The sequence below is a fragment of the Sphaeramia orbicularis genome, chromosome 15 (genome assembly GCF_902148855.1).
Source record: "Sphaeramia orbicularis chromosome 15, fSphaOr1.1, whole genome shotgun sequence".
In the NCBI taxonomy this organism is placed as follows: domain Eukaryota; kingdom Metazoa; phylum Chordata; class Actinopteri; order Kurtiformes; family Apogonidae; genus Sphaeramia; species Sphaeramia orbicularis.
In genome coordinates, this window is record NC_043971.1 from 13866343 (window position 1) to 13882542 (window position 16200).

At 36.6% G+C, this 16200-nt stretch overlaps 1 protein-coding gene across 1 annotated transcript in view; it reads left to right on the forward strand.

Moving 5' to 3' along the window:
- Positions 1-14361, forward strand: part of rel (v-rel avian reticuloendotheliosis viral oncogene homolog) — a 33738-nt gene extending 19377 nt beyond the window's left edge. Inside the window, exons 6-11 of the mRNA XM_030155746.1 lie at positions 1917-2057; positions 6992-7096; positions 8435-8653; positions 8766-8831; positions 10516-10590; positions 13130-14361. Coding sequence (XP_030011606.1) covers positions 1917-2057; positions 6992-7096; positions 8435-8653; positions 8766-8831; positions 10516-10590; positions 13130-13986 — 1463 coding nt within the window. The 3' untranslated portion in view covers positions 13987-14361. The remainder of the gene's footprint in view (positions 1-1916; positions 2058-6991; positions 7097-8434; positions 8654-8765; positions 8832-10515; positions 10591-13129) is intronic.
- Positions 14362-16200: the final 1839 nt, after the last annotated feature.

The window sequence follows — 16200 nt, forward strand, 5'->3', positions numbered from 1 at the left end:
ATTTGACTTGAATCTCACTCGTGTCCCACCACTTTCATACACGTCAAAAGCCGCCGTGGTCACTCATGCAGACAGTGTCATATCTTACTTGTATGCTGTGCAGAGACTCACACACATACACACTTCTTTCCACCCTGAGGTGACGTCGGCGAACGTCACCATAGCGACAAACCTGTAGGCGGGGATGGCCTCGAAGTGAGCGCGAAAGACAGAAATTGAGAGATGGAGGAAGAGAAAGTAGGCAGATGTGAAAGCCTGGTGTGTGTGTGTGTGCGTGTGTGTGTGTGTGTGCGTGTGTGTGTGTGTGTGTGGGCGTCTCTCAGTTAAAGCTCTCCCTGTGAGGTGTGTGTGTGTGTGTGTGTCTGTTTGCGTGTTGCCTCCGGGGGCGAGATGTGTGACGCTCGTATGCCTGAGTGTGTGAGCGATTGTGTGTGCAAATGTAGGCTGCGGCTGTGACGTGTTCATATTCATGTTCATCCAAAGCTGAGGTTTATGGGACATCCTACAGATCTGACACCACCATGAGAACTTTAAAGAGGACCCGTCTACATACAAGACATCCTTATATATCGATTAACACGCAGCTGCAGCTTCAGTTCTATTACCGCTTTGATACTTTGTACTTGGTTCTAATGTCTCTGCAGCGAAAAGGAAGTAAAAAATACCACACTTTGAAAATACTCCACTGCAAGTTCTGCTTTCACAACCTTAATATAACAACAGTGTGTTCGTGTTATCAGCAAAAAGTACTTAGAACAGGGGTGTCAAGTGGGCCAGAGCAGTGAAATAATAGCATAATAACCTATAAGTAATGTCAAGTACAAACTTACAGAGTGAAAAAAGTATATCGGCTAAAATTTGCTTAGAGGTCTTACTTATGTCTTTGTGCGTAAGAAATCAATATAAGTGAATCCCCAGAGGAACTAAATGTAAGTTATGCAAATTTACCGGATTTCTGTTCTGTTGCAACATGTTGATGGTCATATGAACTATCTTTTCAGGTCAAAAATTTCCAATTTCATCACAATTAATGCTATATTTTCATGTCACAAATGGCCAAGTTATATTTTAACTGAATTTACCTGAAAAACAAATATTCTATTCTTTTAGATTCCCCAATTTTTCTTACAAGATTATAAACTACATATCACATGTTTTATTTTTACAGGTTGCAATATGGAGTATGGTGCTGATCCATCCTGCTTATGTTACGCCAATACATACATTAAGAATGTCACACGTCGCTTTTTAAATCAACAGTTTTCTAATAATAAGCATTTTTATGAAGAAATAATTCTATGTTGTTATTTACTCTTTAGTATGATGATAAACTATATAATAAATAATTCTGATACTAGTTTTTGCACAGGGATCATTTGTGGAAACGGTGACATGGCTGCCGAGCATCAGCATGATGGGATCTGTAACAACAATGTCACATCCATCCACTGCCACATTTTCTGTTTTTGTGTCAGCTGTTATTGTTTTAGATCCACAATACTAACATTTATGAATAAGAGGAGAATTAGCAATAGTAAGTATATAAGTTTATTCCTAATAAAGTACTGGTACTGACCAGAGCATCATGGGTAATGTCACGTCTGTCCACCAGCAAAAGTTTTCACATACACGTGCTATTCAAAATCCAATATTTCTGAAAATAGAGCTTCCACTGTCAAATAATATCAGTAGTCTGTGCACAAATGGATTAGCATTATTTCAACACAGTTCTATGCATTTCTTACAACTTTTTTTTTTTTTTGACAAAAATGGCCACTCATTTGACCCCTAAGTAAATTTTAGCCGAATAACAAGTGCGTAACATAGGGTTGTGTTTATCGGTTGTCTCTCTGTTCTGTTTATTATTACGTGTTACCCCAGTGTGTTGAAGTGTTTTGTTGTATGTTTGTCCTCAGTTCCTCGAGAGCAGCTGCTGCAGACAGAGGAGTACGACCTGAACGTGGTTCGTCTGTGCATCCAGATTTTCCTGCAGGACGAGAACGGCCACTACACCCGCAAGCTCAACCCCGTTATCACCAACCCCATCTACGACAACAGTGAGTGACATCATCTCAGGCATTTACAGTGATGATGGCATGTCAGAATCACCGTTTAATGACACGTACGGGTCCGTTTTAGAACAACCTGTATGTGAAGATAAGATTCACAGTGACTTTTTCAAAAAACCACTTCTAAAGGCCTTGTTTGTCCACTTCCTTTTATTCGAGGCCACCTTTTTGTTGCTTTAATTCTCATATCTGCATGGTTCAATTTTAAGATTGGGCATTTTTTTAATCTCTTCTTCTTGTCTTAGCATGTGAAATTTACCATTTTGCATCCTTTATTCTGTTTGAAACGGTTTGTTTTTTGCAATTTTGCAGCTTTTCTAGTGGTTCCTTTTTCGGTTATCAATTGAATTAATGATCAATTATCAATTTTTTCACCTTCTTGTTTTATCCTCCTTTGCATTTTATTTTATTTTATTTTTTAAATTTATTTATTTATTTATTTATTTGGATCCCCATTAGCTGATGCAGGACATCAACTACTCTTCCTGGAGTCCTCCCATTCCAAACACATATACAGTATCCATTTACAAGCATAAAAACAATGTGATTCACCCTTATATTTCCTTCTTAAGAGCACTCAACAGTCAAACAAAACAACATTAACAATAATAACAATACTGCAATATCAGTATTTAGCAAAATCAAATTAAAAACAGAAAAAAACAAACAAAAAACTAAGGAATAAATTCTATCTTAACTATAAATAATTTGTAATTTCTTGTGATTTTTATTATAAGGTTAAGGGTGCTCAACTTATATTGGATTTAAAAAGCACAGTTACAACTTAACCTGCATGTATTTTGTGCAAATATTGAAAACAGGTTTTACTCTAGACCTACAATATATTGTACAATCCTTTTGATATGCAGCAGTTGGGAAGTTGCATTAGTATGTGTGTTTCTCCAGCCGTTTGTTGCAAGACGTGCACACGTGTGTCCAGCATTTGATCAAACATAGAGTACTTCAAGTGTTACGTTCAGTAAACCAGCTCAGTCTTCCTCACACTCAGACAGAAAAAGGGAAGTTCTTTACAAGCTCTAACCCTCAAACAACAGCGTTACCATGGAGCACTTCCTCTTCTGGCAGCAGACATGTGACATGTGACTCAACCTGGTGAGGCTTCAACTGTAAAACTGATCGTGGTGTTTTCTACGATAAGCAGCTGAAGCACAGATCAGAGCATAAACACAGTCTATCATGTGATGAAGGATTCTGACACATCCACGTGACTTGAAGAAAAGAAATCCCATTATATGAATTGAAAGGCTATAGTATATCTAATGGGATTTTTACAGAGATTAGGTTATGAAGGTGACTTTACTTTTATTTTACTTTTTATACTAACTTTAGTATCTTTTTAATGTTTTTATGGAAAACTCAGTAATTGATAATTCTGTCACAAAACGAAAACAATGAAACCTAACGAGCTAATAACTTACAAACTGTGCAGCACTTTGTCATGAAATGGTCTGTAGGCAAACACAGAGTTCAGCGAAAAATACCTGGAGTGTGTCTTTCAATGTTATGTTCAAGGTTCAAGGTTCAAGGTTACTTTATTTGTACTTTTGGGTAGATTTGTCTTGCAGATAAGGTGGTTGCTTTTTACATTACAGCAAGACATACATTGAACCAGTTAGGCAGGTACACTTTGAAAATCCCTGACTCCCTGATTCAAATTCCTCAAACTAGTTGATCAGTTAATACAGCCAGCGATTAATGTACTTGTTGACAGTTCATCAGTCAATAGAATAAACTTTGTGACTTCAAATCACATTTTATTATTAACATTATTATGATTCAACTATTATAAATCATAATATTTGCAGGAAAGATTAGCTCTGAAATTCAGCTACCTATGCAGTGATGGGAAGGTTTTACTTAAATGTGAAATGTTTGATCAGCTCCAAATTATCAGTATTATTATATATAATGACCTTTGAAAATCCATGATCTGTCGACCTGTGATGCTTGTTGCATTTGGGAGTTCATCACAGATTAGCTAAGTATTTTATATCCGGTGTCAATGATGATTTTTAAAAAACGCTATAGGCCGTAGATTATTAGCTACAAGATAAAAAATGTAATTCTTACTATTTTAGTGATGTAATGTATTGGATTTGGATAATGTTTCTAAATTGGGAATACGGCTTAAAGCTTAATGACTGTACAGTAATGTTAAATTACTGTTTATTACTTTTTATAACACTCTGACGCCCATAAAGTTGGAACAATTTTGTTTTCAGGCACCTTCCTCTCTTTAAATTCACATCAGTCCTGGTTACGCCTTATCTATCAAGAATAAATCACATTGTCACAATCATTTCATGAGAACAGGTAAAAATATTTGGTTCCAAGTTTGTATTTTACAAGACTGGCCCATAATTGACAAACTGAATCCTAGATTGCAGGCTGATTCTGCAACAAAAATCAATGTAGGAAAGATGTTAAAACCTCCAATATTAAGCAAATGTTAAAGCCCTTTTGTGATTTCAGAATAATAATCGTTGTCATCATTGAAAGGCATTTGTGTCTATGTTAACCTGTGTTGGTTTAATCAGCTGTACAGAATAAGCGTTTTGCTGATTTTCAAGACTAGAAGCTGTTATTTATACATAGAGCTGTGTATTGGCAAGAATCAGGCGATACAATACAAATCACAATAATAGGTTCCCAATACGATATATCACGATATATCACGATACTGTTAACAAGGTGATATTTTTTGTTTTGTTTCTTTTTTAAAACATTATTTCCTGGAAAAACCTTTAGTGCAGCATTTGGATAAACAAAGTTTGAACATGCGGCTTTACCAGTACAAAAACACACACACACAAATAAATAAATAAATATTTACAGACATTACAGTTAAAGATCCTGCTTAAATGTTCATATTCCATTGCGAAAAGAATACATCGTGTTCAGTCTCTGAACCATCCAACATCAGAACATTATTTTTGTGCATTCCCAATAAAAAACAAACAATCTGCCTCTTTCAGACAGTAAAAAGTGCTTTTAGGATGAACTGAATTATCCATTATTTAACAAAACAGCATTATCAATTTCAAAAAACTACATTTATGACCTGCAATATCGCAGTACTACTTTTGTCGTATACAAACAACAGAACAAAATACCCGTGTGAATATACAAATAAAAGAGCTGGAAAAACAAAAATGAACCTATAACACTCTGACGCCCATAAAGTTGGAACAATTTTGTTTACAGGCACCTTCCTCTCTTTAAATTCACATCAGTCCCAGTTACACTTTATCTGTCAAGAATAAATCACATTGTCACAATCATTTCATTAGAACGGGTAAAAAATATTTGGTTCCAAGTTTGTATTTTACAAGACTGGCCCATAATTAACAAACTGAAGCCCAGATTGCAGGCTGATTCTGCAAAAAATCAGTGTAGGAAAGACGTTAAAACCTCCAGTATTAAACAAATCTTAAAGCCCTTTTATGATTTCAGAATAATAATCGTTGCCATCATTGAAAGACATTTGTGTCTATGTTAACCTGTATTCAAGGTTCAAGGTTCAAGGTTACTTTATTTGTACCTGTGGATAGATTTGTTTTGCAGATGAGGTGATTGCTTTTTGCGTTACAGCAAGACATACATTGAACCGGTTAGGCAGGTACTTGATCGAGCTTCCAGACAGGACAAAAAGCGCTCAGTGTTCAGTTACTATGTGTAAATTCTAGGGGTGTTAGAAAATATCGATTCTGCAATATATCGTGGTATTTCATTTCACAATACTGTATTGATATTAAAAAGTACTGTATCGATATTTTTAGGTATTTATTCAAATGCAGATATTGTGGAGGTTCATTTTTGTTTTTTGTTTTTCTTTATTGTTTATATCTTATTTATTATTATTGAACCCTGTTTTATTAAATAATGGTTATTTAAAACATCCTAATAGCACTTTTTACTTTTTTTACTAAGAGTGGCAGATCTTAGTTCCTTTGGAAACTAGGAGAATTAGAAACATTTTGTGATATAGCATTAGATCCTGTTCTGATCAAATAAAAATGTGTTTAATATTTATGCATATTTCTGGTGTAATTCAATTCTTCCGGGAAATAATCTTTAAAAAGAAAAGAAACAACTAAAAAAATTGCCTTTTTTAACAGTATCATGATATATCGTGATATATCGTATCGTGATCCTAGTATTGTGATTTGTATCATATCGCCAGATTCTTGCCAGTACACCCCCCTAGTAAATTCACATTTGTCTGTTAAAAATAATGAACTTGAAGCATTGAATGGAATTAAGAGTGTCGCATAAAGTCAGAGAAACAGAAATCTGCCTGGTATCATTCTGTATAAACATTAACACAAGAAAGTGAAATTCAGTGGTTGATTTGGGCTGTGTTTTCAGATTCTACTAAATTTTCATTAGAATGATCTGATATGAATTAATAAAACTTAAAGTCAGTTTTTTAACACATGCATTACCTTGTGAATGAGTAAAATTTGAGCCTTAACCTCATTCGTCACCTTGGTACTAAAGACAGCACTGATTTGCATTTGGTGTTAGTGAATAAAAGCACATACATGCAGCTCCTTTACTATAAATATTAATATTTCATCAATAAAATAAGTTAGATATTTCCTCGCACAGTTTGTGGAATTTATCTGAGAATCACTTTCATGCCCAAGTAAAATTGATTTTGCTGCTTTTCGTGTCCCAAACTGAATGAAATCAAATCAAATTTTAATGCTAATTGAATTGATGCCTTGTGAACTGGAATTGAATTGATTCAGTAAAAATGAGTTCAATACCCACTTCTCTTCATAAAAATGCTTAAATAACAAGTAGCTTAAGCCCCGACAAATTGAGACAACAAAGTGATTTGATTTGACAGATTTGTTGCATTGCATGTTTACCGTTTTGCGTTTGTGCGTCAACAGGAGCTCCAAACACAGCAGAACTGAGGATCTGTCGGGTCAACAGGAACAGCGGCAGCGTTCGAGGAGGAGACGAGATCTTCTTATTGTGCGACAAAGTACAAAAAGGTACATGAATACATAGACTACCTGGCTTTAACACTTAAAGACTGTTTTTGTGACGACTTTCAAAGAAATTTCCTCTTCATTTAATAGCATTTGTTATGGTATTATCCCCTGAAGTTTGCATTTTTCAGTAAAAAATTATGTTTAATTTACTGATCGTGTAGATGTATATAAAAGCTCAGAGTTAATTCAAAGGCTATTAAATCAGAACAGAAAAAATTGAGGCAAAAGTGACTCTTTCCAAGTCAAATACCAATATATATAGTTCAAATATATCAGTAAGTGAACATAAAAACAAGTGTCTACAACCACTGTCGTTGTCAAAATGCATGGGTTTTATTGATGAATCAATGTTACACAAGAACGTTGCTGTTAAAAAGCTGAGAAACTGCCTTTATTTTTATTTTTTCAAATATATTGGTATGATTAGTGAGTCAAAAGTTATTCATTATTTTGGATCAGTAGATGCTTTTTGTTGAGAGGTTAACATTCACTAGTTGATTTACAGCCTAAAACAGTCTAAATCAGGGGTGTCAAACTCATTTTAGTTCAGGGGCCACATTCAGCCCAATTCGATCTCAAGCGGGCCAAACCAATAAAATAATAGCATAAAAATCCATAAATAATCACAACTCCAAATTTTTCAGTGCAAAAAATAACTTAAATAACTTAAATTCCAAAAATGTTTACATTTTACAAACTATCCAAAACAAAAAAGATGTGAATAATCTAAAAAAAAAAAAAGAAATTTCTGAAGACAAATAAGCACAATTTTCAATATTCTGCTTCAACTCATGACTTCTACATGTGCATTACAGATCAGCTCTACTACGGCACAAAACATTTTTTAAAATTGAACTTTTTTTTCTTTATTTTTTTCAGGTTGTTCATATTTGTTCCGTTTGTTGACATTTTATTGTTAAAGGATATCAGAATTTAATGTTCTTTGCAATAAATCAAAGAGAAAAAAATTGGTGTTGCCATTATTTAGAGGAACACTGTCATATTATTTTTTTTTTTTTCATATTAAAGATGAAAATTTTAGTAATTATTTATAGGTTATTATGCTATTATTTTCGAGTTTGACGCCCTTGACTGTTAATATCTTCAGTGTAATTTTTGCACTGTGCAAATTCATCCTGCGGGCCGGATTGGAACCTTTAGCGGGCCGGTTTTGGCCCCCGGGCCGCATGTTTGGCACCTGTGGTCTTAATCATTAAAACGGTCTTCTCTTTCCTGTTCATATACATCAATTTTCTATCTACACTCATTCGAAATAGTCCTCATCCGTTCATACTCATTCAGTTTTCCATTCCTGTCATCCATCATCACTCTTCCCAGATGACATTGAGGTGCGGTTTTTCTCCTCCGACGGCTGGGAGGCCAAAGGCTCCTTCTCGCAGGCCGACGTCCATCGCCAAGTGGCCATCGTCTTCAAGACTCCGCCCTACTATAACACTTCCATCACCGAGTCGGTCACCGTGCACATGCAGCTGCGCCGTCCGTCTGATCAGGAAGTGAGCGAACCCATGGATTTCAGATATCTGCCAGACGACAAAGGTAAGAATGATCAGGTTAGATTATACTGTGGTGTTTGCTTTTCCAAGCCTGAACTGAATGTATCTCAGTGGGCACGTTTCATTCTGTTCTAAATATTTTGTGTTCCGTTTAGATCCGTACGGCTACAATGAGAAAAAGCGCAGAAGAGAACATCTGATAAAGATCTCAGCACTATCAAGTAAGACATATACTGTATGACATGCACCAATCAGCCATAACAGTCTGACCACCGAAAGGAGAAGTGGTTATAGTATTGATTATTTTATTATAATTGTACCTTTCACTGGGTTGGATACATCAGGCAGCAAGTGAACATTTAGTCTTCGAAGGTAATGTTTTAGTTCCTGGTCTGCAGTGGTTAGTACCGACCAAACATGGACTAAGGAAGGACGTCATAATCTCAGGACAATTAATCATCTGTGGGAGGTGTTGGACGAAAACATCTAATCCATGAATGCTGATTATTTTGTTTGTTTTTATGTAACTTTGGTTCATTTTATTACCTCCGCCAAGGAGGTTATGTTTTTGCCAGGGTTTGTTTGTTTGTTTGTTTGTCTGTTTGTTTGTTTGTCTGTCCGTTAGTGTGCAACATAACTCAAAAAGTTATGGACAGATTTGGATGAAATTTTCAGGGTTTGTTGGAAATGGGATAAGGAAGAAATGATTAAATTTTGGTGGTGATCGGGAATGGGGGGGCCCACGGGGGGGGGGGGCCACTGATCAGCCTTGGCGGAGGTCTGCGCTCTCCGAGTGCTTCTAGTTTATGATTGCATTCATTTTTTGTTAATTTTGTTCAGGATGTTGGCGATTTAGTTCATTTTATTGACGGTCATGGTCCTTTTTATATAATTTTTGGTTAATTTTGTTGTATATTGTGGTTAGTTTCTGTTTATTTATTTATTTATTTATTATTTATTTTTCTCCATTTTGTTCGTTGTGTTGACTATTGAGTTCATTCCGTTAAGTATCATATTCTTTTGCATTCATTTGTTATTATTTTGTTGGATAGTTTGGTCAGTATTTGTCCATTTTTTGTCATTTTTGTTCATTTTGTTGATAACTGATAATCTGTGGGAGGTGCAGGACAAATAAATACAATCCATGGAGGTCCACATCTCTACCATGCAGGACTTCAGGGATCTTAGTCCAGATACCACACACACCTGCAGTGGTCTGGTGGAGTCTAGGACAGGTGGTGACAATGTTCTGCTCCCATAGATGCTCGATCTTTTTTTTGTTCTTCTGATTTTTTGGTCAATACTTAACACTTTACATTGAGAACTAGAAGCACTCGGAGAGCGCAGACCTCCGCCAAGGCTGATCAGTGGCCCCCCCCGTGGGCCCCCCCACCCCCGATCACCACCAAAATTTAATCATTTCTTCCTTATCCCATTTCCAACAAACCCTGAAAATTTCATCCAAATCTGTCCATAACTTTTTGAGTTATGTTGCACACTAACGGACAGATAAACAAACAAACAAACAAACAAACAAACAGACAAACAAACAAACCCTGGCAAAAACATAACCTCCTTGGCGGAGGTAATGAACAACACGATCTGGAGATGGTCTGACCCACTGAATTTCTCCCTTGTCACAGTTGCTCAGACCCCTACTTTTGTCCATTTTTCTGTTTCTCACAAAACATCAAGGGCTAAATGTTCACTCACTACCTAATATATGTCCCACCCACTGACAGGTCCCACTATAATGAGATAATCAACATTAATACCACTTTACCGGTCAAAATATTACAGCTGATTGATGTACATTCCAGGAAAATAATGGTTATTTGTTAATATGAAGCACAAATTGCATACTTAAATAACTGTTTCTACTCTTTTTTTTTTTTTCATTGTTAGCTGGTCCTTTTAGCAGCCTGGCCATGAACCGGCCAAAAGCAGTACCACAGACTACCATGAGTCACATGAGAAAAGGTGAGTAGAACAGATAATCAGCACATCCTCACTGCTATTTCACTATTTTTATGAATATATAAAGGGCACAAGGGGAAATACATGTAGCATGTCCAGAGTAGGTATCTGAACTGGGGTTTTTATGGCGGTTTGTGACATACTACTACCTGTTTTCATTTCGATCTGTGCATTACACACAAAAGTAAGTAGCTAAGTGTTTTTTAGGCTGTAATAGGGATGCATGCCTAAAGAAAAAAGCCCATATTTGAGTTTAAGATGAGAAACAAACTTCCTTGTATATCAACAAGTGTTTGGTTATGGATTTGTTCTGCATCGCAACACTGACCAAATAGTTAGGTGGGGTTCACAGTCATGCAAATAGGAATATTAATAGAAACATCACAAGTTCAGTTCAGTTCTGGGTTAGTGATATTGCGACAGTCACAATACATGATTATCTCAAGGCGTGAATTCAGGTCAAAGCCTTAAAAAATACTCTATGGAAAGAAAACCCAGCAAATCCTCTAGAACTTCTTTTGCAGAAGGAAAACCCTCCAACAGAACCATAACCTGGCTTCTGTCTTCAGTGTGAAAGAGTACAACTGGCAACAATCAGCTTTCATTCCAGGGTCAAATGACTCGATCGTGGTCACAGATATCTATCAGCTTGGGCCGACTTGGGGATTTTCACCTCTTCTTGGGCTAGATGGAATGAAAGGCACTATAAGCCACAAATTCCACCCAGTCCTTCCATCCTTGTATTTGAAAACAATTCAGATGACATTCAGTGTGAAAAAGGAAGTGGAAGTACATGTATAAAACAGAAAGTCAAACTCATCTGCAGGCAGTTTATTACCGACTTTAAAGGAGTGATATTTAGCTTTTTTAAATGGAATTATGCATTTTAAAACATTTCCCTGTGTTCTAGATAAACTGTAAATGCTATTCTTGGGTTTGAATTCTTTATTAACTCAACTCCACAGGTCCATCTTCAACCCTATTTCTGAGTAATGACACCAGAAAGGTTGTTTTGAGCGCTGGCCCTTTAAATTCACATGCCCCACCCCCTCCAGGTTGTTGACTGTGCTGCTCTGTCCTGTTCAACCAACAACTGAACATTTTACATAATCGGCTCCAAGTTTGGACATATTTTCAGTTTTTACTACAACCGCTGCTGCTGACAAACAATTATGTCGTACTCGGAGAAATGTTCATCGGAAGTCTTGACCTTATATGTGCAAATATTGTGATGTAACTAGTTATAGATGTAACAAATTAAACAGGAATTAAAACGGGTTGTAGAAATCCACTCGATTTTTGCCAAAATGAATATAAAGATAGCTTTGCAGCACCTGGAGGGTTCAAAATCCAACTTTTTGAACTATTAAGGTCCCCAAATACACAAATAAATGCACCAAAGACTAATAAAAGCGGGTTTAGCAAAATATGACCCTTTAAGAGACATTTATCTGAATTTAAAACACTTAGAACAAACAGTGGAAAGAGCATTTGGGTATTATTAATTTTTAGTAGATATGAAAATGAATAATACACTCGTAGGAATATTAGCTCCTTCAGAATGAGATTCAATTCAATTTCATGTATAGAGCCCAATATCACAACAAAGTCGCCTCTCAGGGCTTGACAGAACTTGTTGAATTTTCTGTATGTAACCATAGTCAGTGAGGTGAGATCCAGATCTGCTGTCGTATTAACCCTTTCATGCATAGTGGTCACTACAGTGGACAGCGATTCTACAGCTGTTCTCTTATATATTCATGGATTTTGTTGTTTTAGTTTGATATCAGCCAACACAGTGGACGCTTATGCATCATCCCATACACTGCAATTCATACCATTACTGTAACTTTGCAGTTCTTGATAAACCTGATCTAGAGTAACATGTTCAAGTGTAAATCAGTTGCTTGTTATTGTTATTAATCTGTAATTAACAGTTTTTGTAAAAAGTTGTTGTTTTTTTTTTTGCATATTATCTTCACGAAGTGAGTAATGACTGGTATTAGCATGTTAAAATGTGAGAAAGCATCAGATTAGCAGCATTAAAAATGTCTGGTAAAGGTTCATACTCTCTTCCGCATATAATTTTTGCAGATAATTCATTTATCAGACAAACTAGTAAAGCAGGTAAACAAACAACTACCCCTGTCTGATAAATGAATTACCTACAATGAGCATTAAAATGTTTTTATTTCATAGTTTTCACAAAATATATCAGTAAATATATGTTTCTTTGCTCCAAAAATTAAACATGTGGTATCCAGCTGAGCAGACATTTTTGCGGCTCCATGAAAAATAGGTTCTGAAGAAAATTTTCTTTAGGCATGTTTTTTTCATGCCTAAAGAGGAATAAAAACACTCAGTAAAAAAAAAATCTCGATTAAGGGTCTCATAATTCATGCATGAAAGGGTTAAAAAAAATTCAGTCACATTGTTTTTTTCATGCCTAAAGAGGAATAAAAACACTCAGGAAAAAAAAAATCTTGACCAAGGTTCTTATAATTCATGCATCAAAGGATTAAAGTCACTACATTTTTTCCAGATCTCAGCAACATGTACCTGAGGCAATCTCCGATGCAACAGCAACCGTCACCTATTTTCAACCAAACCTACCAACCAGGCCTTCCGAATGTGTCCTGGGCATCTCCCAACCCAGCTCTCTCAATGGATACGGTCACCATCAACCAGCCGGGTGCCATGAACAACATGCCACGCCACGTTCGGCAACAGCAGGCCACCCGTGGATCTGACGTCACCACCAGAATGGACCAGAGCAGCTGTGATACCAACACCCTCCCTCAACTCTCCATAAGGGACCTGCAGTGCTTGGACCCGGGCCCCCAGGCCCCTGTGATGAGCCAGCCAGAGTCCCAGCCCCTCTACCACCTCCCACACCAAAGGGAAGACCTGGTGTCTGAAAGCCGGGTCCAGAACCAGCTCGCAAACCCCAACCAGGGTCTCCAGACTATGTGGCCCAATTACAGCACCCTGAATCCAATCCAGAACACCTTCAACGGGTCTGTGCCTGGAGGCGGAGGGGGGTCACAGGGTCTGGTTTCGTCTTTCCCGTTGCTAGAAGAGGGGGAGGAGTTTCTGAAGGGCCTGGTGGGAGGAGGGTCTCCACCTGTGTTCCAGATGAAGCAAGAGCCTCAGATTGCAGAGACTCACGGCTCCCTCATGCATTCGCCACGAGAAAGTCCAGGAAACACTTACACCAACCTGCTTCCTCGTCCCATGAGCAACGGAACAAACATGGATCCGATGAGACAAGAAGGCAGAGGCCAGTCTCTTAAAAACCTGCATAATCCATACTCAAACAACGGCATGGCATCTGAGGGCCACTATGCAAATTTGGTGGAGTGGTTTAAAGCCGGACAACACAATGACTACAAGGAGTGACGACAGCAGCTCCACAAATACGCTGGTCTGGATCCGCTTTGCAAAGTCAGAATTTTAACCTCTTTTATTCTGGCGTCGCAAAAGTCTGTGAGCATTTGCGTTCATTTGCACTCAGACTAAATTTATCGTCGTCCTTCTATTGTAGAACGGGGCGATTCGACCAATAAATTACATGTTAAATGTCAGAACAAGACTAAAACATCGAAGACGCAACAGGGAAATGTAAAAGACGTGACAGGGTAAAAACTAGATAAAAGATGCAAGATAAAAATTGCACAAAGAATAGAAAAGACGTGACAATATGGAACAAAGATTTTATGATTCAGTGCTCAAAATAGCAGAAATGAAAGAAATCGGATTTCTTTTTCAGCTACACAAAAATGCGAAAGACAGAAAAAACTGAAACATTTTGTAACTATTTTAACTGAAAATGTACATACAGTAAACCCTAAAGACTACAGAAATATACTTTACAATAATGGAGTTTATCATGATATAAACTTCTATTGTGATAAATACCATGAGTGTTTTATGACATATGACATCTTGGACATATATGAATAGCCTGACCAGCCATCCATCTTTCTCAATGAGAAATTCAACAGGAATCTCAGGACTTGAATCTGAATATGAAGGCGGGACTAACAGGCGCTGAGTAGGGAATGTAACGATATGAAAATTTCATATCACGGTTATTGTTATCATTATTATCGCGATATTGTTGAAATTGTCCTCAAAATGTTCAAAAACTACTAATACACACACTGAAATAATTTAACCAAGTTGTATTTTGAAAAATAAATTAATAAATAAATTAATTAAATAAAATAATAGCCACACTGTACTTTCTGTTGGTAGAAACATTAAAATATTAACTTATAAACAATCAAATATACAAATGTGCATTAAATATGGAACATTATGGCCACTGTTTGACCATTTTCCATATCAAGTTTGAGTGGTTTGAGTTCCTTTTAGATAGATAGATAGATAGATAGATAGATAGATAGATAGATAGATAGATAGATAGATAGATAGATAGATAGATAGATAGATAGATAGATAGATAGATAGATAGGTAGATAGATAGTGTGGTAATCAAACACGGTTATCATGATAATTAGAATTTAAACGGTAATACTAACTGTCGGGAATTTTACCTCAGTTCATCGTTATACCGGTAATTGTTACATCCCTAGTGCCGAGTAAACCAATCACAGATGAGACGAACGTGATACTTTTGTCAGAGAACTCTAAGAATACAGGGTGTAATCTGTAATTCAGTCCTTATTTTTGAATCAAGTAAACAACCGACAACAGTTGCAAAGAGTTTTGACTTTGACTCGTGACAAAAAAAGAAGTCGGCGCGTATGAGTCATTGCGAAACACCCTCCCCAGACTTGTGATTGGTTCGGTATAGAATAGATTATGCATATTTCACAGTGACTGGCCCAATTTTAGACTGTTTTCTCAGTATTGAATATACTGAGAAAACCGGATGGCTGGCCAGGCTAACATATTAAATAAGGAGAAGTTCTTTTTTAGTTGAAACATAAACACAAATGACACAGAAACTAAATGTCATATCAGTGTCATGTTTTTTTCTGATAATGACATGACAGTTGCCTTCATTGTGAAAGTGATCTAGCCAAGTTAAAAATGGATTTTCTGCAAAATTAGGCTTCATTTGATAAGGTTTTAAAAACTTTATGTCATTGGTTTCAGAGTGTATAAGTACTTCACAGCTCCACATAACTACAATAATGTGTATATGTGTGAATGGTTTTGGCCGTTTCAACATGTTTGGCACAATTTTGCTTTGTTAAGATCAAATAAAATCTTTTGAAATGTAACATTTAGCTGCAACAGCCAGTAGTTTTCAATAAAGAAGGACCTACCTGCCTATGCATAAACACAGTGGAGCCTTTAGCAGCAAAAGAGCTTACTGTTTAACTCAGGAGTGGGTGGAGACCAAAAACAGAGCTGAAATGAAAGTGAATATTCAAGTTAATGGCACTTATTCCAAAAAACATGAGACCTGGTACTTGGTTCATTTCCACTGCAGATATAGTAGATCAGTGGTGTCAAACTCATTTGAGTTCAGGGGTCACATACAGACTAATATGTTATAAAGCGGGCCGGACCAGTAAAATAATATAAATAATAGGATAAGAACTGATAAATGATGTCGACACCAAAGTTTTCTCTGTGTTT